The 23,314-nt window shown below is 49.7% G+C and overlaps 1 protein-coding gene and 1 long non-coding RNA gene across 25 annotated transcripts in view; one reads left to right on the forward strand and one right to left on the reverse strand.

The window, feature by feature from the left end:
- The window catches only part of Myo9b (myosin IXB), a 90,068-nt gene that overhangs the window by 7,875 nt on the left and 58,879 nt on the right, over positions 1-23,314 (forward strand). For all 24 annotated transcript variants that reach the window (XM_076914398.1, XM_076914374.1, XM_076914382.1 and 21 more), the window contains exon 2: positions 9,752-10,646. In XM_076914398.1, coding sequence (XP_076770513.1) covers positions 9,807-10,646 — 840 coding nt within the window. In that variant the 5' untranslated portion in view covers positions 9,752-9,806. The remainder of the gene's footprint in view (positions 1-9,751; positions 10,647-23,314) is intronic.
- LOC143434623 (uncharacterized) lies at positions 12,648-18,966 on the reverse strand. The gene is made up of 3 exons (XR_013104246.1): positions 18,853-18,966; positions 18,137-18,271; positions 12,648-13,149 (listed from the first exon to the last, which is right to left on the reverse strand). It is a non-coding gene; the product is annotated as an uncharacterized LOC143434623 (long non-coding RNA).

Below are 23,314 nucleotides of genomic sequence, written 5' to 3' on the forward strand. Positions count from 1 at the left end.
GATCATGTCGGTCCTGTCCAGACTGTCTGTGTGACTGTGGGAATGTGCCTTTGTTTGGGCTGAGTGTCACTTACCTCCCTCATGGCCATAGTACCAGTAACCTGATGCTGGTGCCTTCTCCCCATGTTCAAACTGTGGAGGCAGAAGGCCACAGTAACGCAGCACCAGACCCTGAGGACACTGAAGTGGTGCTCATTGTTTTTGGAAAGAAGGGTGTGGAGGACATGCCTGTCATCCTAGCATTGAGGAAAAGGACCTAGGAAGATGAGGCATTCTTGACCATCCTGGGCTACAGAAACTCTGCCTCAAAGAAGACAGGTGGACCAGGGCTGGGGTTCAGTTGGTAAAAGGCTCTTTCTTAGCACCACATAAGCACACTTTAACATCAAGGCAAGAAGGAAGTCTGGGACTTGAAGGTTAGCCTCAGCTGCATGGTGAGTTGGAGGCCAGCCTGAGCTACATGAGACCTTTTAGAGAGAGAAAGAGTCAGACGGACAGATCCTGGCTTTTTGGGACACAAGGCAGGTAGACCCCAGGCAGGGAGAGATGCCTTGAAAGGGTGACAGAATGGGTGTCATATGGTAGTTAGGGTGGCCCAACTCATGCTTGGAGGGGTGCTGTCTCCAAGGAACCTGATCTCTCAGACGGCAAGAGTGGCCTGAGGAAGGATGAATGGTATGTTCTGAGTCCTGTTGTAGAGTTAGGGGAGGCTCCAAAGGTGCCTTCTCCCCATGTTCAAACTGTGGAGACAGAAGGCCACAGCAACATGCAGGGCTTGCTGGAAACACCCCAGAACCACTGCATGTAGAACACCCCATGTCCTCTCTTGGGCACCTAGAGGCAGTGCTGAGTTGTTTTAAGTGGCCACAGCCAATGTCTTAAAACAGCAGGAATGGAAGTGTCTGCTCTGAAGGCCTTAAATCCCAAATTGTGGAGACTACTGTCTTGAGAGGCTCCGGGAGACTCCTTCCTTCCTCCTCCAGGTCTGGGACTTGGGTGGCCTTTGGTTCAGGTCTCATCCCAGCAGTCTCCATCTCTGTATGTTGTTTATCAGAGCCTTATTTGACACAGGGTCTTGATGAGTAGCCTTGCTGGCCTGAACTGCTAGACCCTCCTGCCTTAGCATCTCCAGTGTGTGGTCAGTCTTGGGAAAGCGTTTGTCCTGAGTGTTTGAGGTCCTGGGTCAAGTGTTGTAAACACAGGAGTGTGCCACCATTCAAACCAGCCTTGTGTCTTCTAAGAGTGCCAGACACTGCACCTAGGGCTTCCTATGGTATCTTCTGAAGCCCTGGCTTCTGACACTGCCTACTTCCCAAGTAGCTGCTCGCAGTGGGTGGGGATCCCAGGGAGCAGCCCAACCAAGTGCCAGCCTGGCGGATGGCACCATGCTGCTGGCTCAAGCTGAGAGTTTTGGCTGGAAGTTATTATGCACCCCTGCCTTCCCTCCAAAGCCTTTTGACTCTCAGGCATCCTGGGATGTGCCTCTCAGTAGTGGCTGAGCCAACTGGTAACCTACAGTGCTCCTGGTATTCCGTGTTAGACTTTTGGCTTAGTCCATGGTACATTCCTAGGGCCACCTACACTTATTTTTTCTTTGCAATGTGTTTGGAGTGGAAACCAGGACCTTCTGAATGGGAGGCAACTGTGGCACTAGCACACACCCCCACAGTTCCTCACTGGGGGGGTGCTAGGCACGGCCCCACCCCTGAGCCATGCCCCCAGCCCATCTCTACTTGGGGGAGGGAATTCCTCTTGTGAGCTCCTCCTGTGGACACTGAGCCATCCACCTAGAAGCTGAGCTGTGAGATGCTCTGTTAAGGCTCAGCTGGCCTTTGCATTGGGACCATCTTCTGTCTGTGAATCTGGGTCAGGGCCAGGGCTGTCTGAGGAGGCTCCTACAGCTGTGATAGCTGCAACTGTCAGATCAGCTGCTTTCTTTCAGTCATTCATCAGCATAGTTTGGGTTCTGCTTCCAAATAGTAATTAGGTGATGGGTGTGGTGGTTCATGCCTGCCTGTGATTCTAGCCCCTCTAGAGGTAGAGGCAGGAGGATGGGCTGTTCTAGGCCAGCCTGGTCTCCATAGGCAGACCCTGTCTGTGAGGTGGGAAGAGGGTACAAACACAGACAAATAGAAAAAGAAACTGAGGGCCACAGGGAACAGAGAGGAAGTACTGGTTGTGGAGGATCCCCCACCTCTCAGCCCATCCTGCCCTAAAGCCAGCCTTCTCCTTTTAGCTGGGGAATGATTTCACCCGCTAAACACGTGGCTTCAAATTATGGCCTCATGTAACACACGGGTCGGCTGCCCTGCTCTTTGTGGGGCCCCACTCTGCCTCCTCTGGTGAATTCCAGGGTGGCTGCCAGAATGGTGCTCCAAGCCCAGCTCTCATGCAGGAGGCTTAGCAGGCTTTGAGCCTGAAGACCTGCTGCCTGTTCAGCCTCATCTCCATCCTGTGGCCTCATGTTCTTGCATGGGTCAACAGTTGGTGTTTTCTTGGAGTCAGACTTGCTGTTAAAAGCTTGGTTTTGTGTGTGTGTCTGTGTGTCTGTGTGTGTCTGTGTGTCTGTGTGTGTCTGTGTATGTACGTGCAGTATTGTTGAATTCATGTGCTGCATATGTGTGTACATATTCATCCATGTGGAGTCCAGAGCAGGCCATCCTTGTCCTCTATCCCTCTCTACTCTGTTTCTTTGAGACAGAATGTCTTCTTGAACCAGACTTGCTGTTGGGTGAGGCTAGCTAGCCATTAAGCTCTCAGGTTCCTTCTGTGTGTCTGTACCTCCACAAATTCTTGGATACCACATGCAGCCAGGCCTGGATTTGTTTGTTTGTTTGTTTGTTTGTTTTAGATAGTGTCTCACTGGGTACCTCTGGCTGGCCTGAAACTCACTGCCTAGACTACCAGGCTGTTTTCATCTTATTGCCTCTGCTTTCAGAGAAGCTAGACAGTTGGCTAGACAGGCTGGTCGGTGAAGCCTGGGCCCTCTTGCCTCTGATTTTCCAGTGCTGGAGTTATAAGCACACACTGTCACACTGGCTTTCACTTTGGTTGGTTGGTTGGTTGGTTGGTTGGTTGGTTGGTTGGTTGGTTGGTTTGAGATAGAGTTTTTCTGTGTAGCTCTGGCTGTCCTGGAATGCACTTTGTAGACCAGGCTGGCCTTGAACTCAGAGATCCTGCTGCCTCTGCCTCTTGCAGAGTGCTGAGATCAAAAGCAGGTGTGCCAGTGGCTGGACACATGGTTGGCTTTTTATGTGGGTTCTGGGCAAACCCAGAACTTGGTGTGTACATGGCAGTCACTTTGCCCAGTGAGCCTTCTTCACAGCCCCAAAGGAGCTGTTTTTGAGCAAGTCTTTTGGAGACTGCTCCTGGCAGCTAGCAGCTGTATCTTTTTTTTTCCTGCTGAGGGGGGAGGGGGGAGGAGCGGGGGGGGGGGGAGACAGAGACAGACAGACACACACACACACACAGACAGAGACTGACTGTACATGTCTGCACTCGAGGTCTATGTTGGACGGGAAGGGCGTGATATGATGGGACGGGAAGGTAGGCCAAGCACATTAGCTTTGCAGTATTCACTGAGCTGAGAAGCTGTCATGGTGGCACCTGTTTATGATTCCAGCACTCCAGAGGTGGAGGCAGACAGACTGATTCCAGGCCAGCCTGGGTCACACAGTAAAACAAGAGAACACTGGGCACTGTGGTCACACTTGGAGTCCTGACTCAGTAGCTTGTCCTTTGAATTCATGGCCAGCGTGCACCACACAGTATGACTCTTGAGACAAATAATAAGCAAGAGAGAATCTAGTTTCTCATGACCTCCTGCGCTTAGCACTGTCCAAGCCTGCCATGAGACCCAGCTGCCTCTCTCCTCCACAGGGGCTTCAGGCGTCTGCTGGTTCCACGGTCCCATGTGCATACCCTTTTCTGACACAACAGGGGATTCTCAGAGTATGGGTTTCACATCCACTTAAGACAGGATGTTGGGCCACATCCTGATGAGCTTCCAGGTCCCAGACTGAACATTCATGAGGAAGGTGTGCCGGAAGCCACAGAAAGCCAACAAGTCTTCCTTAGAGAGATGTCATGATGCTGTAATTCTCAAAACTGACTCAGCAGTAAAGTCCCTGCCTAGGGTCCCCAGCAGAAGCCTTGAGCTCTCTCTTAGTGTCTCTGTCTCTGTGTGTAGGTTTTTTTTATCTTTGAGCCAGGCTTTCGCTGGTTTTTAAAACCCTAGGCTCAAGCAGAACCCTCCTACCCCCAAGTGCTTGTGGGCAGCTGGGGAAAGGTTTGAAGGTGGATACCATGCTGCTTTCAGGAAGGCTTCATCCTTGCATCAGGGTGCACCTGCGGGGGATGGCTCCCCATTTGGGTCCCATGGGAGGGATATTCCAAGAAGCAGGCAGTCTAGCATGGGAAGAAGGGGCTGTCAAAGGAACAGTCTCTTAACGTGACACCGGCTGACTTCCTTGCCCTCCTCTGCCCACAGCCCGGTAGGGCTGCAAGCATTTTGAGCAAGAAGCTTTATCAGTTTCCTTCCGGTTTGGGATGGGGCTCGCTGAGCTAGCTCTGTTAACTTTCCCCATGAGCCTTGTCCCCGCCTCTGAGAGGACAGTTCCTGAAGCAAGGGCCAGAGCTGGTCACAGACGGCCCCAGTCTGCACCTGTAACATGTCCAGAGGGGCTCGGTCAGGGGTCTTTTGGCAGGATAGGTGGCAATGCCCCAGGGACTAGACAGAACCTATTGATAGGCCTTGCTGGCTTTTCCCATGGGAGACAGTCCCTGTTAGGTACTGGGTAGGCAGCAGTTTAACCCCTGGCCACCCTTTTCAAGGCAGCCTGATGGCAAATGATCCAGAGCTCCTGTCCACATAGTTAACACACACACTGGGGTCACCTCCCAGAACCCATGTTCTAGGAGGGGTGGTGTTCGCTGAGCCTGGCTGTGGGCATGTTTCTGTGGTGTTGGGCATGGGCCTAAGGGTGGATGTGTGAAGGCTCGTGTGTACAAATGTGTAGAGGGGCTTGTGTGAGGGCATGTTTGTATGAGTTTGTGTGCACTGTGTGTGTGTGTGTGTGTGTGTGTGTGTGTGTGTGTACTCATGTGCATATGCATTTGTGGGTCCCCAAGCAGTGTGCAGTCAGGTCTCATTTGGCAGATGTTTTTCAGTGCACACAGTTAGTCTCTTACTTTGCAAACGTCATGCATCAGATTAACTAGCTATACTATCACTAGTCGATGTCATGTGCAGGACCCCCTGTTGTATCTACAGGCCATCTTTGATTGAAGATCAACACGCAGTAAATAACTTGGCATGTAGATATGGGTGACTGACTAAGACAGAATTTTAGTTCAAGTACCTGTGTTCCTCACACAAACTGTTCTTGAACTCTGGTGGCATCACATTCTATGATTGACTTTCAGAGTGGCCTGAACTGCCAGGCAAGCATGGCTGTGAACCCCATCCCAGTCCCCTGCTGTGCCCACAGACTCTCAACCCTGTCTAACTGTTGCCCAGGCTGGCCTAGAACTAGGAATCTTGCCTCAGCCCCCAAAGTACTGGTATCCATTACCAAGCCTAGTTTTTATTTTTCAGTCAGTGGAATTCGTTTCATATTCCACTTTTTTGGAATATGAAGGACATATATGGAGGTCAGAGGACACGTTGTGGGTACAGTAAGTGCTCTGCTTTAAGCAGAGGCGGCCCTGAAGATTCAGTTCATGTCATGCTCAGCAGGCTCCATCACCTGCAGTCTTCCTCTCTTTGTGGTCCAGGCCATACTCAAGATTACATCACCTGGTTCTTAGTCTATAAAGGTGTGAACCCGTCACAGGAAGTTTGTGTGGAATTGTAGGTTGTATGAGCCTGCTGCTATGACCAACATCAGAAGCACAGGGGTCTCCTGATCCTCCTTATCATGTTACCCGAAGCAGCCAACAGCCAGCAGCCAGCAGCCAGCCAGCTTCCTGTGTGGCTAGCTAGGTTTTAAAGAATCCTCTGTACATGGAGCATACATTTGAGTGCTTCCATTTTATTGAAATTGTGTAAAATTCACAATTGAAAACAGACAGTTCTTCAGTGGGTAGTGGTAAAGTGTTGTGCAGACCTCACAGCTGTCTCTTCCAGAACCTGACCATACCCCTAGAAGACCCATCACTCCAGCCCCTGGCAGCTTCTCTTCTGCTTCCTGCCTCAGTGGACTGGCTTGTTCTAGACATTGCTTGTCAGTGGACACACACACACACACACACACACACACACTCACACTGTCTATGCTGGGCTATTTCTTTGTTTTTGTCATGCAGAACAGGCTGGCCCAAATTTCCTGTGTAACCAAGGATGTTTTTATACTCCTGATCCTCCTGCCTCCACTGCCCCAGTGCTGGGTGACAGGCACTACCACCTTCGGACTACATTTTGGGGGATGGAACCCAGGACACCACATGCTAGGTAGTCACCCTACCAGCTGAGCAATAGCCATATCGTGTTTCCTAACTTCACCTGTGCTGTGGACTAGTGCAGCATTCCTGCTGTAGCTGAGGGCTGTCCCCTGTGGTTGGACTAGATTTTCTTTATCCATTCATCCATCAGTGTGTTTCTGCCTTTAATGCAAGCCACACTGTGTGCACTCACGTCCTGAGATTTGTGTTTCTGCCTTTTAATGCAGGCCACACTGTGTGCACTCACGTCCTGAGATTTGAGTTCCTGAGCTTTGGGTCTAGAAGAGCAGAATTGCCGAAGCTGTGTGTACTGTTTGGGGGCCAATGTTTTTCCAGTTTTGTGGTTCCATCTATGTATCAGAGGGTGGCTCCTTTTGGTGCGTATGCTGTGTTGAAGTTGTCCATCCTCTGGCTATGGCTGCTGTGGTGATTTCTAGTTCAGGGATCTTAGAAACAGTGCTGGGAATGTTCACCTGCTTCCAGTTTGTTTCTCTAGAGGTTGGGAATGACTGGGGTCTACTGGATTAAAAATGGTTAACATTTAAACCAACTTCCAGGAGCCAGTGAGATGGCTCAGCAGGTAGAGGTGTTTACTGCTAAACCCATTGTTCAATCCCCAGAACCCACATGGTGGAATCCTACAAATTGTCCTCTGACATGCACATGTGCATCATGACATAGATGCAAACACAAAATATGGAAAGAAACAAATGTGCCAAAGCCTGTGGTGCACAACTGTGACCTTAGCACTCAGGAGGCAGAGGCAGGACCTAGGCCACAGGACCCCAGCCAGCCAGGCCACAGTGTGAGACTGTCTGAAATTACAAGAACAACAACAACAACAAGCAAAACCAGGACAGGGCACTCAAGAAGCAGAGGCAGGCCTGTGAATTGAGCCATCCTGGTCTACATCAGGGGATACAGGCCCAAAACTGAGCAACAACAAAAGTATGTGTATAGAGTCAACCAGTAACACAGTATGAGCCTAGACACGTGTGTGTGTGTGTGTGTGTGTGTGTGTGTGTGTGTGTATGTTTACATTTGCTTGTACTCTTGCCATGATGCACAATTGGTGGTCACAAGACTTTTGAGAGATGAGTTTTCTCTCTTTTTCTTTCTTTTTTTTTTTTTTTTTTTTTTTTTTTTTTTTTTTTTTTTTTTTTTTTTTTGTCATGGTCTCTTGTATCCTAAGCTTGCCTCCAAACTCAATAATCCTTCTGCCTCTGCCTTCCAAATGCCAAGGTGACAATAGTGTGCCACCCCACCCAACCTCTGCCTGGTTTCTGAGTCACAATCTCCCATTTCTGCAGCAGTGTGCTGTGTACCCCAGGCAAGCTGGGCCTTGAGCTTCTGTGTACCTCTCATCTTCTCCTGTCTCACTGGGGAACTACAGACTTCCACTGACACATCTGTCTCTGTGTGTGAGATTCAGGGATCCAGTCTAGTTGTCAGCATTTCTGCCCTCAGGATCATCAACTTTTGGTCCTGAAGACAGTAAACCATGTCTAGGTGTCTTTTATTTTTTAATTTTTGTTTTATTTAATGTGTATGTGTGTTTTTTCATGTATATATGTCTCTGTACCACTGCATTCCTTTTGGCAGTTAGGATATTCAGAATTAGAGGCTGCAGAACTGGCCCCTTATTAAAAGCACTGGTCGCTCTTCCAGAGGACCCAGGTGTAGTTCCCTGCACCCACGTGGCTGCTCATACCCATCTGCAACTGCAGTTGCAGGGGATCCAGCGCCCTCCTGTGGCCTCTTTGGGCACTAAGCATGTAGAGGTACTGATCCACAGATGAGAGTTTTTCTGCAGATTGTGAATCTGGCTGTGGGGCTGGGTGTGTTTGGGATTTGTACACTTGAGCATTAGTTTCCTCCTGTTTTGAAGCACTGTATGTTGAAGCCCTTTAGGCTCGTGCTGCTGAGTCACACTTCTGCAAAGTCAGAGGCCAGCAACATCTGCAAGTGGCTGTGAGGCAAATATCACAGTCTTTCTGATCTTGGTCTCTCTGGTTGCATACTTTTTTTTATTGTGAGACAGAGTCAAGCTGAGTTATTTTTTAATTCATATCTTCTTGCCTCACCCTCTGCAGTAGCTGGGATGATAAATTTGTTCTACCGAGTGTGCAATAAACAAATACTTTATTTTGCAAGCCTGGGGATTGAACCCAGGACCTTGGGAATGCCAGGCAAGTTCCCCACCACTGAGCTGGACCTCAGCCTCAAATGACCCAGATTCCACCAAAACATGTGGTCTTCCAGCTGCTGGCTGGAAGGGAAGAGACTGCTCCTTAATGATGTGGAAAAGACTTGTAGTAAAGCTTGTGTCTTGTCTGCCTTGAGCATTCCCATGGTGCTTGTGGGAACTGATGCTGTTGTCTGTCACGGGGAGCTTCTTTCAGCTTGTCCCTCCTAACACTTCACAGCTCAGGATCCCAGAGCTGATGTCATCCCTTGGAGGTCAGTAAAGCCCTTTAGGCTTGTGCTGCCGAGTCACACTTGGGACTTCTGCAAAGTCAGAAGCAAGCAAATGTCTGGAAGTGGATTGGAGACAAATATCACAGCCTTATCAGCCCTCAGTCTCTCTTGTGACCATTCTGTTTTGTTATTGTAGCAAAAGCAGCCACACACAGTATTTCTGCCTGGGAATAAACCTTCATTTATAAAAACAGGCTATGTGACACCACACTCTTCTTTAAGTAGCCGGACTCATGAATGAACTCCTCTTCATCCTTCAGAACCCTTCTTTCAGGTCAGCGCTCCTTTTAAAGACTCTCAGCTTCTGAAGATAACTGTTTCTACTGTTTTTCGTTCACTGTTGGGGTTGCAGACCAGCTTCTCCTGCTGGTCTTTGAGCAAAGGCCTCATTTGTCTTCAGTTGTTACACAGTGGACTGATGGACTTAACCCATACTGTTGTGTTGCTTGCTTCAAGATAGCACCCAGGCTATTACCAGCATCAACTCATATTCCTTCCTCTTGCAGGCTTCAGAAGTAAACACATTTTATTAAAAATAATATTTTTTCATGGCTATGGCATGGCTCCTCAGTAGAGCCCCTGCTTAGAATTACCCAGTGAGGGGCTGGGGGCATGGCTTGGGTAGAGCTCCTGCCAAGAATTTACCCCCTGCATCCAGGCGTTGTGTCTTGGTTCCATCATGTTTGCCACAAAGCAGGTAAATGAGAGCCAGTTGGGTCCTCACTCAAGAGCAGATGGTGGCTTCTGGTCTAAACTGCCTTGGTTGGTTCTGCTGTGGGTCTGGAGCTGGGTACCAGTATGATCACCAGGCTAACCCCCACCTTCCTTCCAGTTGCAGGAGGTGTGCACTCGCCTGTGAGGCATGCTGAAGCCAAGAGGCCGGCAGCATGAGTGCGCACGATGCTGGCAGCTCGGGCCGGCAGCAGCAGGCCACCTACCACCTGCACATCTACCCGCAGCTGTCCAGCGCTGGGAGCCAGACCTCTTGCCGTGTGACTGCCACCAAGGACAGCACAACAAGCGATGTCATCCAAGACGTGGTGGCCAGCCTACACCTGGATGGCTCAAAGCACTATGTGCTGGTGGAGGTGAAGGAGTCCGGCGGGGAAGAGTGGGTGTTGGATGCCAGCGACTCACCTGTACACCGAGTGCTACTGTGGCCTCGGCGAGCTCAGGACGAGCACCCTCAGGAGGATGGCTACTATTTCCTGCTGCAGGAGCGCAATGCCGATGGCAGCATTCAGTACCTACACATGCAGCTGCTGGCTCAGCCTACAGCTGCACATCGCCTGGTGGAGCGCGGGCTGTTGCCCAGGCCACAAGCAGACTTTGACGACCTGTGTAACCTGCCGGAGCTGACTGAAGCCAACCTGCTGCAGAACCTGAAGCTGCGCTTCATGCAGCAAAAGATCTACACATACGCGGGCAGTATCCTGGTGGCCATCAACCCCTTTAAGTTCCTGCCCATTTACAACCCCAAGTATGTGAAGATGTATGAGAACCAGCAGCTGGGCAAGCTGGAGCCACACGTGTTCGCCCTGGCCGATGTGGCCTACTACGCCATGTTACGCAAGCATGTGAACCAGTGCATCGTCATCTCTGGTGAGAGTGGCTCTGGCAAGACGCAAAGCACCAACTTCCTCATCCACTGCCTCACAGCGCTTAGCCAGAAGGGCTACGCCAGTGGTGTTGAGAGGACCATTCTGGGCGCAGGGCCTGTGCTGGAGGTGAGTACCAGGGCCTGGAGGTAAAGGGCAGGAGATGGGGAGTGCTGGCCTGCTGCCCCAGCTCTGTGTGATGCCCAGGGTCTTCCCAGTACTCAGTGAGCATGTGCAAACCCCGTGTCCATCCCAGAGTGCACTGAGCTTGTATGCCACCCAGGTTCCACACCTAGCACCACACAGAGAAAGTGCACACAGGAGTCGGTTGGATGAGGCAGGCTTAGTGTCAGCTCCTTAGGACCATCCAGATCGTGTATTTGCAGTGTCAAGGCTACGTCCAGCAGTCCTGGCCCTGGGGTGGCTGGGATGTGAGGGGAGCCTTGGGCTGTGTATTTTACCCAGAGGCATTTACAGAACTCCAGGGAAGCTGTGCCTCCAGGCTTGGCCAGGCCAGACCTCAGGTCTGAGAGCACCCAAAACGGGCGATGAGTGTACTGGGGCTCCTATGCTTTGGTGGTCATCTGCCCTCCAGGTCCTGGGCCAGCAGATTGGGGTGCTTATGCTGACCTCCACAGGGCATCGCAGGAGTGCACGGCATCCACAGCATATTGGGGGGAGGCCACCTCAGATCCCGCACCTTATGCCTGCTGCCCAGGGACCCCAGTAACTAAATTCCATGGGAGCCATTAATATTTCACTGTGGGCAAGACTTCTGGGTGTGGGCGATACAAGGGTGAGTGAGTGAGCCCAGCTATGGGCATTTTAAGACAAGACATCAACATGTCTCAGGTGACATACAACAAGATCAGAGGTGACTATGGGCTGGGTTCTGCAGCTCTGGAGTTGAGGTCCCAGGAACAGCTCCACTTAGCTCTTCTCTCTCCCTCTCCCACTCTCTCTCCCCTCTCTGTCTGTCTCTCTCTCTCTTAGTGGTAAGCTTTTTTCGTTGTGTATGTGTGTACTGTGTATGTGTGCATGTATACAAAAGTGTGCTGGCACTTGTGTGTGCACATGCATATGTATGTACATGCATGGGTATTTTGCTTGCATGCATGTCTGTGGTGCCTGGTGCCTGCAGAAACCAGCAGAGGCATCAGATCCCCTGGAACTAAGTTATGGGCAGTTGGGAGCGTCCATGAGGATGCTGGGAATCGAACCTGGGGCCTCTAAAAGAGCAGCTGGTTCTCTTAACACTTGAGCAATCTTACCAGTCCTTCTTTCTCAACGGGCTTTTTAAAAAAGTCAATTAATTTGTGTGTGTGTGTGTGTCACAGTGCACACCTAGATGTCAGTGGACAACTTTGTGAGGTTAGTTTTCCTAATGTATGGATTCCAAGGATCAAACTCCGATCACCACATGCCTCACTCACTGAACTACATTGCTGGTGCCAGTGGGCTTTTGTTTTTGTGTGTGTGTGTGTGTGTGTGTGTGTGTGTGTGTGTGTGTGTGTGTTTTGTTTTGTTTTGTTTTGTTTTTTAAGACAGGGTCTCACTTTGTAGCCCTGGCTGTCCTGGAACTCACTTTGTAGAACAGGCTGGCCTCAGAATCCACAGGGATCCACCTGCCTCTGCCTCTTGAGTTCTGGGATTTAAAGTGTGTTCCACCATCACCAGGCTCTGTGTCCGGCTGACTGAAGGCTGATCCATGTGGGAGCTAGGGGTCAACAGAGTGCTTTTCTCAACAGCACAAGGACTTGGGTTTGACCTCCAGAGACCCATGGAAATGCTGGGCATGGCTGTGTGCAAATCCCAGTACCAGGAGCAAGAACAGGAGGCTGGGGTTTGTGGACCAGCCAGATAAGTGTAAGGGCTGAGCTCCAGGCCAGAGAGAGCCCCTGCCTCAGAAGAGGCCAACAGGGTTCTAGGGTATGACACCCAAGCTGTTCCCAGCTTCCACATGCTACTCACTTGCATGCATGTGCACCAGTGCATGTACATGGGGGTGGGGGGGTCGCAGCCATCTGTAACTCCAGTTGCAGAAGAACTGGTCACCAAGAGCTCCTACACATACCATGCACATAAACTCATGCAAACAATCACACAGAACAAAGAAAATACATAGGAAATGTTTTTTAAAAGGCAAAAAAAGAAATATGAGGGATACATTTGATACATTTTTCCCTGTCATTGTCCCCAAGCAGGGCTGTTAGCAGATTCTCAGTCATGTAAAGGGTGGCATGGGAAAAACTTCAGGAGTGTGGCCTGGAGTGTCTTGAACCAAGTCCACCCCCAAGCCTGTCCCATAAGTTCCAAACCTGGAGGGGGCATGACCCTGATGTGGGAGACTTCTTTATCCCTTAGGATATCTGGAGTAAGGAGCTGAATGGGCCCCCATTGACCTATGACTTCTTGTGCCTGCCCTCCCTCTGTGTGGAATGCTGCTGTCTTCTATGCAGATTCACTGCAGTTGCTTCTAGCCTGCTGTGTCCATCTAGGTTCCTCTTCCATCGAGGTCACTGCAGGTCATCACGTGAGATCACAGGGCTGACATACGCACCAGTTTGGGTAGTGTGTTTCTGCTTTTTGCTCTACAGCCCCAAGGAAGGTTCAGCATCCCATGGTGCATAAACTTAAAAACAAACAAACAAACAAACAAACAACAACAACAAACCCACTGAGTAACAGAATAGGTTTTCTATGCCAAGTTCAGTAGCTCGTACTTCTTATCCCAGCACTTAGGAGGATCTAGAATTTAGGGTCATCCTCGACTATTTAAAGAGTTTGAGGCCAGCCTGCACTGCACTGACTTGAAAAGAGAAAAATAATTTAAGTTTCCTTTGGGGTCTGGCTTGTATTCGTTCATCTGTGCAGAACGATATCACATAAATGCAGAAGGCTCCCTCTGCTTTAGCCTCAGTTTCCAACAGTCAGTCAATCATGGTCTGAAAATAAGAAATGGAAAAGTTCCTAAAGAAGTTCCTAAAGAAGCTGTTTGTTTTTTTAGTTTTTGTTTTTGTTTTGTTTTGTTTTTTGATTGTTTTGTTTTATTTGAGGTAGGACGTCTCCATGTGGCCTTGGCTCTCCTGGAACCCACTCTATAGACTAGGCTGGCCTCAAATTCAGAGATCCTCCTGCCTCTGACTCTCGAGTATTGAGGATAAAGGTGTGTGCCACCACCACCTGGTGGTTCGTAGGTTTTAAATTGAGCTTGTTCTCTGTGGCTGCAGAATGTCGAGGAATTGTGGACATAATCCATGGGCACGGGCCCCTGTGCATGTGGTGCTGTTCTGTAGGTGCCACCCACAGAATGGGCACCAGTTGCCCTGGTCATGAGGGTTTGTGGTCTCTTGGCACTTGTGTTCAGGTGGCCCTTGTTTTCCATGCTGAGGCAAGAGTGGTGCTATTGGAAGTGTCACACAGAACCTGCAGAGACCCTCTAACTGAAACGGTGAAAGCCCAAGGGGAGGGAAAGAAAGGCATGAACTACGGGGTCCCTCTTTGTTGTGCGGTACCCAGTCCGAGTGTTTCCTTACAGCCACAGAAAAACAGGTTTCTGTAACTGTTTCCAAATGAGCTTAAACGTCCACATCCTGTGCCAAGGTTATAGGTGTGACTCATGTGGGGGACATGCACCTGTCCACAGTGGGCCCCATAGACTAACTGCTGGTGACACTCAGTAGCTTTGTTCCCAGGGGCCAGTCATCAGCTCCATAATTGTCTCAGGACCTATCATTCTCTTGTGCTGGTGAAGCCACTACCAGCCTTTTCATCCGTTGCTTCAGTGCCCCTTAGGGATGCTGGCACAGCACTAACTGTTGCCACTGTCAGTCACTTAGTGACTGGTAAGAGTCAGGTACCAGTCTCACTAGCTTCCTTCTCGGGCCTCAGCCACAGAGCACCCTGACCCACAGTCTCTGGCAGTCTTGGACTAGGGAGGACAGTGGCTTTGTTGGTCTTGCTGGGTTCTAGATGAGCTCCATGGAGGGCAGTCAGCATGCTTCTTGGGGTGCCCTTCAGCTCAGGGGCTCCCTGCTCAGTGCTCAGAGCTATCCTTCTGAGCATTCCCCATGATGGTAATGGGTCCTTTTCTGCAGAGTGGCAAGCTGTACTCTGAGGGGATCGCCTGATCTCCCAGCCTCCATACACCAGGGGCCAGGAGCACTCCTGTAGACATGACACGAGAACTCCTGAGAACCATCAGTGTCCCCTGCATCACTTTCTGCCTGAACACTGCCCAGAGTCATCCTGGGAGGCCGAGAATTCTCCCAGAAGGTTGTCTTTTTTTCTGTTTGTAATTTTAATTTATCTTAGTTATTTACTTGAGACAGGGTCTCACTGTGGCTCTGCCTGTCCTAGAAATCTCTGTATAGACAAGGCTGACCTTGAACTCAGAGAAATCCACCTGCCTCTGTTTCCCAGGTGCTTGGATTAAAGGAGTGTACATCATACCCAGCCTGATTTTTATTTCTTTCTTTTATATATTTTTCTAATTTTGTTTTTACTTATGTGGGTTGAGTGAGGTTTGTACATGAGAGCATAAGTTCTTTGTTTTGTTTTATGTTTACTTTTGAGACAGGTACCCATGTAGCTTAGGCTAGCCTCAAAGTTCACTATGTAGCCAAGGATAACCATGGATTCCTGATCCTCTTGCCTCTACCTCCCTAATGCTAGGATGACAGGCATGTACCACAACCATATATGGCTCCTTTTCCTTTCTGTGTTGCCAAAGCTGGTCCCAACTTGTCCATACCCCCACTTCTTCTTTTGAGTACTACATGAAAGGCACTGGCCAACAAATACAGCAGACCTTGTTAGCTGAAACTGTGATGCCCCTTTTCCCTGCCAGAGCCTTTTCCCTTTTTACAGCTGCCAGAGCTCAGGTCTTGGTACACCTTGGGTCACTGGTTAACCCAGCTCATGTGACTTTCTAGCCTCTCATTCCTGTCCTCTTAGGGTCCCAGGCTTTGGCCCGTGCACAGGCGAAAGATACATGCAGCTTGCAGTGTCAGGGACTTTTTCTCAGCTCCCCAAAAGGAGAAGTTGGGTTGCTTTGAGGTCAGGGTGTCACTGGGCTCTCCTATCCTCTCAGGCCTGATTGCAGCCTCACAGTGCAATACTGGCCAAAAAAGTACTGTGAAAAGGCAGGGGTCTCTCAGTCAGTGTCCCTGCATGCCCCTGTGATAGTCGCCATTTCAAGGAATGTGAGGACACCATGAACCAGGGCGTCCTCTAGTAGATAAGGAATAGGCCCTACATACCGCCTACCTTCAGAAAGGAGGCACTTGTGTGGTCTGTCAGCTGCCTGAGCTTACAAGGGGGCTTTGTGAGCCCAGTGGGTTGTTACTCTTGATGGGCACAGCACCCTTTGACAGCCCTGAGCTTAGCAGAGTAGCCAAGGACATTAGGCATGGGCTTCTCCCTAAAGCATGCTGAGACATGGCTTTACTCCAGGGAAGCAGGGCACAGACTGGCTGGCCTTGGCATGTCCCCAGCTGCTGCTGGCATGTGTGGGACAGCATGGCTCTGGTTCTGAAAGCAGGAATGAAACATGGACCCACATCTTTTCCCTGGGTCTGGCTTGACTTAGCCACAGGCCCCTCCACACCAGGTGAGGAGTCTAAGGGAGGGAGACAGCCCACAGCTTCAGCCACCATAGGCACTTGCACTCCAGAACAGGGATGGATCCTGAAGCTGCTACTGCCTCCTACTCAGGGCCAGGGTTTATGTCCTTAGAGATTCCATAAGCCAAACTCCACTCCCCAGCCCTGTAGGTCACCAGGATCACAGGACCTTTGCCCACTGGTCATGGCTTTCCTGAGGTATGGTGGCTTGGCTCTACCCAGCCATAGGGACATGGCATCACTGATGTGAGAAACCAAAGTTCTAAGTGAAGATGTTGTGCCCAGACTGAGTCGGGTGAAAAGTTCTGGAATTGGGAGTACCCCAGCCTATGTGGTAGGGGTACCACAGCCTTGATATTGACAGGTTAAATGTGTGGCTCTGCTGGGTGTGACAGCAAGTCACTTTCGATGTAGCACTTGAAAACCAAGGAATTTGAGGCCAGCCTGGGCTACATTGTGAACCCTGTCTCTGTCAACCAGGAGTGCAGCTCAACAGCTGCTGTTGGTCTGAGGGAAACTTTTAAACTGTCTTGTTTTAGAAATTTGTCCTCAGTTGACCATGTTGGCAGCTAGTGGGAGTTGGTGACATCATTGGGTCTGTGATTGAGAAGGGTTTGAGGGGACATAGTCTTTTCTCCAGCTCAAAGCACCAACCCCGAGCTCACTGTAGCTCAGCACTCCAGCCTCGAGCTAAAGCTGCACTTTACAAAGTCGGTTCTTCATCCCAGTGACACCACTGTCCTGGTTTGCTCTCTGTCGCTACGATGGATGAGCGCTCTGACCAGAAGCAGTGCAGGGAGGAGAGGGCTTGCTCCATCCTATAGATTATAGTCCACTGATGGGCACCAAGGCAGGAGCTTGAAGCAGAAAGAAGAATGCTGTGTACCAGCCTGTCTGCCTTCCTTCTGTCCTTCCCTTTCTTCCTTCCTTCTTTCTTTTCTTTTTTTATTTTTGGATACATACATAGCATTAGCTATCTTGGAACTGACTGTATATAGACCAGGCCAGCCTTGAACTCTGTAAAGTGCTGGGATTTCAGACACCACACTCAGTACTCACCTGCCTTATATAGCTTAGACCCAGTTGCCCAGGAATTTTATCACCCACAGTGGACTGGGCCCTCCTCCACCAGTTAGCAGTTAAGAACATCCTCCACAGACATGCTCACAAGCCAGTCTGATGGAGGAAATTCCTCAGTTGAGGTTTCTTTCTGGGTTTGTCATGTTGACAAAATGAGCTGTCACAATGCCATCTGGTACATTCAGTCACCTCTATCTTACCTAGAACATTTCATCTCCCACAGAAGATTCCCTGTCCATATCATTGTCATTGCCTACTGCTCTTAGATCTACTTCCTGTCTCTGGCTTTGCCTGCTGTGGCTGTTTCATATGAATTTCATCATTTGAAATGATGAAACATGACCATTGGTCTGGCTTCTGTCACTCAAAAGCATGTTCTCAGGATACATCTGTGTTGCAGCATGTGTTGTTGTGTTGGAGTTTTGCTCGTTTTTTCACGACTAAGTAATACCCCACCCTGTGGTCAGACACCTCTTGGTTCCTCTGCTTGTAAGCTATGTCAGCGTTTTGTTCCTTAGCACAGCTGGCTACAATTAGGCTCCCCAGCCAGAGAAATCTCTGCCTTTCAAGGTCCCCCACTAGAGCAATGCATAGGATTGAGGGGTGTGGTCACTGTTTACCCACATGGAGCAGCATATCCTGGAGCAGCCTCCTGAGTACCTAAGGATCCTGGGGTAGGAGCAGACATGTGTCCACACGTGCCAGCTCATTCTGCTAAGAGGCTGCAGTCAAGGGAAGCTTGCCTCGGGGAATTTTGGGGTGGGGGTAGAAGCAGGCAGGACCAGTGGCTAAGAAGGGCTGATCTTGGTACAGTGAAGTAGGGATCTGAGATGGCTGCAGGAATCATTTAGAGAACTTTGGTCAACTCATAGCTCCTCCAAGGCAGACAGACACTCAAGGACCTTCTTGACTTACCTTAGAAGGTGCCTGGTCCTGGGTTGACAAGATGGTTTAGCAGGTAAAGGAGCTTGCTGCCAAGCTTCAGGACCTAAGTTCAAGCCCTGGGTCTTGCATGGTAGAAGGGGAGAGCTGACTTCTGAAAGTTGTCTTCTGACCTCCACATATGTGTGCCCATGGGTGAACATACCCAACCACAAAATAAATAAAAATAATGTTTCAGAGTTTAACTATGCAGGGGTGGGGTGTTATGGACAGCTGGGAGGAATGAAAATCACGGTGTTAGCTAAGGAGGCTGATGTGTGTGGGGCTGAGTGGTGGGGGATGGGGGCCATTGCCTGAGAGGTGATAGGGTCATTGAACAAGTCGGGGTCACTGGATACCCACTGTGGGGGCAGGAATGGGTTCTCAGGAGATCCTCTCCATATCACCTTGTGCCTGGTCCCACCTTGTGTCTAGACCCCACAAGGTCTCAGTGTGAACATCAGGGTCAGTAGCCTTTGGGGTGGAGCAGGAAGGAACAATGTGACTTAAGCCATGGGATCTGAGGCCTCTGAGGGATGGATGGACCAATAATCAGATACATAGAGATCCAGAGCAGAATGCAGAACTGGGGAGTGTATAGACCACATGGACAGAAAGCAGTCTGGAGGACTCCTGGGTTGTAGGATGTCTCAGGACAAGCAGGCCCCATGTGCATGAGGGTGTGCCAGAGAGTCACATAAAGGTCATACCTCCTGTTCAAACCTGTGTTCCTCCTGCTGTCCACGTTTGGGGGTCTAGGCCCTGCCTGTCAGTTTGCAGTCATAATACAGTAAGTCCAGATGTCAGTCAGGCCCTGCTGGGAGCCACTGAACTTTGAGCAGCTGGCAGAAGTGCCGAGGTATCACGAGGCCTCCAGCCTGGGTGCTCCCAGGAAGCTGTATTTTGTAGTCCATCAAGTCACATGTCTTCCTGCACCCATGAGTTCAGTAATAGGAATTCCCCTGAAAAGGAGGGTTTATGCCGGACTGTCCTCAGGATCAGTAGGCTTCCTTTGGGCTTTCCCCACCTTCCTTTACTGAACTTCAGCAGGGTCTCATATAACCCAGGCTGGCCTCATACTTGTACTATAGTTGAGAATGACCTCAAACTCCTGATCCACCAGCTTCCACCTCCTAAGTATCTGATTGACAGGCATGACAGGCCTGGTTTGGGGAATAGAAGCTCGTGTGAATGTTTTTCAAGCCCTTTGTCCACTGAGCTATAAGTACCCTACCAACTAAGCTATAAGCTCTCTATCAACCAAGCCACATCCCCAGCCTGGTATAGGTCTTCTTGCAGAGAGTGAACAGTCATCCCCTTCTAAACGGTTTTGATTTCTGGGGTTCAGTTTTTCATGATTAACTGCAGTTTGGAAATACTCAGTGGAAAAATCCAAAAATAAGCAGTTTTGGGTCTCACCTTTTCTTTTGTGTAAGAAGCCTATAAAGGCTTAGTGAGTGTTCAGAAAGATCTAATGTGAATGTTGGGTTTGGCTCTGCCTGTGCTTGTGGGTGTCCACTGGGAGTCTGGGATGCTTGGTTTTACTTACCAACTTGCAAAGTCTAGAATCGGCTGTGAAGGTGGTATGGTCCAGACCACATTGGCCTGTGGTAACTATCTTGTCTTGATGGTTCCGTTGAGGTAGGAAGACACACCAGTCTTGGCAGCACCATCCCTTGGGTTTGGGTCCTAGACTGAGTGAAGAAAGCAAGCTGCGTGCAGTGTGATGCATTTGTTCTGCCCGCTGCCAACTGTGTGTGTGACTAGTTAAACAGCATCCTAGACTCCCACAATGGTGATGCTTTTCCTGGGCTGGGAACCAAGTGTCCCCTTCTCCTCCAGGTTTCTTTTGTTAGAGTACGTTGACATCACTGCAATAATGGACACCAGGGCAGAGTGTTGGAAAAGATCTGCAGTGGGCTAGGGGCATGGCTCAGGGTGGTGCCCTGCTTAGAGTCTCCCAGTGAGGGGCTGGGGCTGGGGCTCAGGTCCAATACTTGACTCGCATTCACAAGGCTCTAGGCTCCATCCTGAGATGGATATACACACAGAAATATACATGGATAAACATCATTTTTTGTCATTATTTTTGACTGTATGACAAAACATCTGACTAAGGTGGACACGTTAAAGGTTTGTTTTGGCTCTGGGTTTGAGAGGATCAGTCCATGGTAGGCTTTGGGTCTGAGATGAGTGGATGCTTGTGGTGCAGTCACTCAGGTTGCTGGCTGCATTGGGACCAAGCCACAGGACTGCCACTCTCTAGTCAGTCTCACACAGCAGTCACTCACAGCATTTATGTGTCCGGTGTGCTGAACACCAGGAAGGCTTGGGAGTATGCAGAGTCACCCCCTGAGATACTGAGGGATGACTATACTTCCATGTACATATAGAAATTTCTAGAGCCCTATAGAGATGGATGTGTCATATACCGTGTGTATTTGCTTGGCTCCTGGCTCCTGGCACTTGTGTCACAGATGCTCCATGCAGACACCTGTGTGCACAGTGGGAACCCTCTCCTGGGTCTTCTAGCAGTGTGGGGGAATTGGGAAAGGAAGTCTTAGAAGTAGGCATCCCGTGGTGTTTAGAGCTGGGTTTGTCCATGCAGGAATCTCGGTGGTAGCAGGTAACTTTTTACAGTGCTGTGGCTAGCCAGGGCAGGGTTATCTCCCTGTCTGTGTATGTCTGTTTGTGTCTGTGTCTGTGTCTGTGTCTGTGTCTGTGTCTGTGTCTGTGTCTGTGTCTGTGTCTGTGTCTGTGTCTGTGTCTGTGTCTGTGTCTTGTCTGTGTGTATGTAAGGGGTTTAAAGTCTAAAGAACAATCTTAGGTATCTGTCCTCAAGTGCCATCCACCTTCATTTTAGAGACAGGGTCTCTCAGTAGCCTGGACCCTGCCCAGCAGACTAGGCTGGCTATGGCCATTAAACCCAGGAACCCTCCTGTCTCTGTTTACTGGGATTACAAGCCCTGCCTCCATGCCGGTTTGTGCTAGGCTCAGGTCCTCATGCATCATAGCCATCACTTTACCAATGTCTACCAAGTCTACCAAGGCTACTTTCTTATGAACCATCTATCATCACCACATCCCTGCCTTGAAGAGTCTCCTGGAAACCTCAGTCTTGCCTTCACCCTACCTGCCAGAGACAAGGAGGCCGCCGGTCCCAGAGACTGACCATGACTCTGGAGTCCCTCCGCCTTACTCTCCCATCATCCCTGCTCTTGTTTTCTGACCTATCTTAATAGTAACATTAGGATTATGACAGGAGCCTGTGGGCACCTGGAGTAATGGCCAATTATCTGTGGTGTCTGATGTGCCCATAGGAGCTCTGAGACATGCAGAGGACGCAATGAAAGTCATAACCAGGGTTAGTAAGCTAGAGAGAGACTCCTGTCTTGCCACAGGCTGGGGAGGAGTGATGACTGGGCCATCTAGTTCCTGACTCTGGTACCTTTACCCAGCACTTGAGGCAAACCAACCAGCTGCCTGTACACACCCTACCTCAAGGACATTGGGAACCAGAGAACAGTGGAGACCTACAAGAGTCAGTGCATCTGCAGAAAGAAAGGCGAGAGTGAGCTAGCAGCTGGCCGTGCAGGAAGGGTATGGGGTGGATGAGGGGACACTGCTAACAGGTGTGTGACCTGGGACCATTCCTAGAGAGGTGCAAGGATCCAAAACCGCTGAAGGAAGACCCCAGACTCAGATAGTATGCAAAAACAAAGAGATTATTCTGCAGAAACAACTAGCCTGCTAGGGTCACTTTCATTCAGAATGGCAGCACAGACAAAGACTCAAGTCCTTTTTATAACAGAACTGCTTAATTGCTTTTGAAATAATAACAGACTTCTAAAACCTAGGACACATTTCAAGGAGTTTACAGAGACCATTATTCAAAGGTCATAAAGAAGATATACACAAGACCACAGGTGCAAAAACAGGAGATAAGATATTGACTGGGTTTATCCCTACAAAACTTCAAGGACATCTTAGTTTTGGTCTTTAACTTTCTATGAACCTGTAAACTAGTAACAAATGGTGAATGTTTAGCCAGATAATTGTTCCTAGTGGATATGCATGTAGATATTCTTTGTTATAAACCTCTTGTTCAATTTATGACCTGAATTTATGTGCAAACTTAGAACGAGCTTTTTACCATATGAACACACACTCTGAAAGTCCTAAAAGGCAGAGACAGGCCTCCTTCACTTCTCTTCCTGAGTATTAGAGAAGAGCAATTCCTTGCCAAGCCAGATAGAACAAAGGCCACTTTACCTAGCCTCCCGCTGTTTTATTATGAGGTGCTAACTGGAGACTGCAGCTTTTCACCCAGACAGGCTGAACAGCTACTGAAGCAAAGTACATCACACTTAGGATGGATGGCAAATGGTTTATAGCCTAGTTTCTGAGTGGAGACAAAAATGGGATAAAAAGGGCTCTTCAGAGGTATGCAGGAGCCACAGAGAGCTCCACAGTGGCCCTGAGTAGCCCTTAGCAGGGGACAGCCATGTACTCCCGTGTCTGCCCTGCAGCCTCCCAGCTTCTCCCTGGTGCACCCCTCAAGGGAAGGGCCTTTGCTTGCCTCAAGGCTATTTCAGACCTGGGGGAAGTTACATTTTTGGAAACACCACATCTAAGAGTAGAGTAAAATTATGAAGTATAGTTTAAGCACCCAAAAAAGGTCTCCTTGAGCTGGGTACAGTAGGACACGCCTGTCCAGCGCCTGAGTTTGAGGCAAGTTTGGCACCATCCCGGTTAGCATTCTGTCTAAACTCCACCCCCACAGTTACCTGGCTACAGCCAGATAGGCCTGGCCCACTATAAAAGGGGCTGCTTGCCCCCTCCTCTCTCTCTTGATCCCTTGCTCTCTTGATCCCTTTGTTCTGCAACAGTCCCCAAAACAGTATTAAGTGTCTCAGAAGAAATATACAGGGCCTGTGTGAGGGCTGTGCTCTGTGCTGCTTTGGCAAAGGATAGGGTGTGCTATCACAGAAAGACCCACACTGATCATCCCCAACTGACTCTCATCTACCCCACCCCCACCAGAACTCCTGAGCCACAGACCTGTGTGCTAACTCCCCCCTCAGACAGCACACACACACCCCCACCCAGATCTCCTGGAGTCTACGTGACCAGGTAAAGAGAAGCAGGGTGTAGCACACAGATGTTCAGTCC

This window comes from Arvicanthis niloticus, chromosome 16, assembly GCF_011762505.2.
Source record: "Arvicanthis niloticus isolate mArvNil1 chromosome 16, mArvNil1.pat.X, whole genome shotgun sequence".
NCBI lineage: Eukaryota > Metazoa > Chordata > Mammalia > Rodentia > Muridae > Arvicanthis > Arvicanthis niloticus.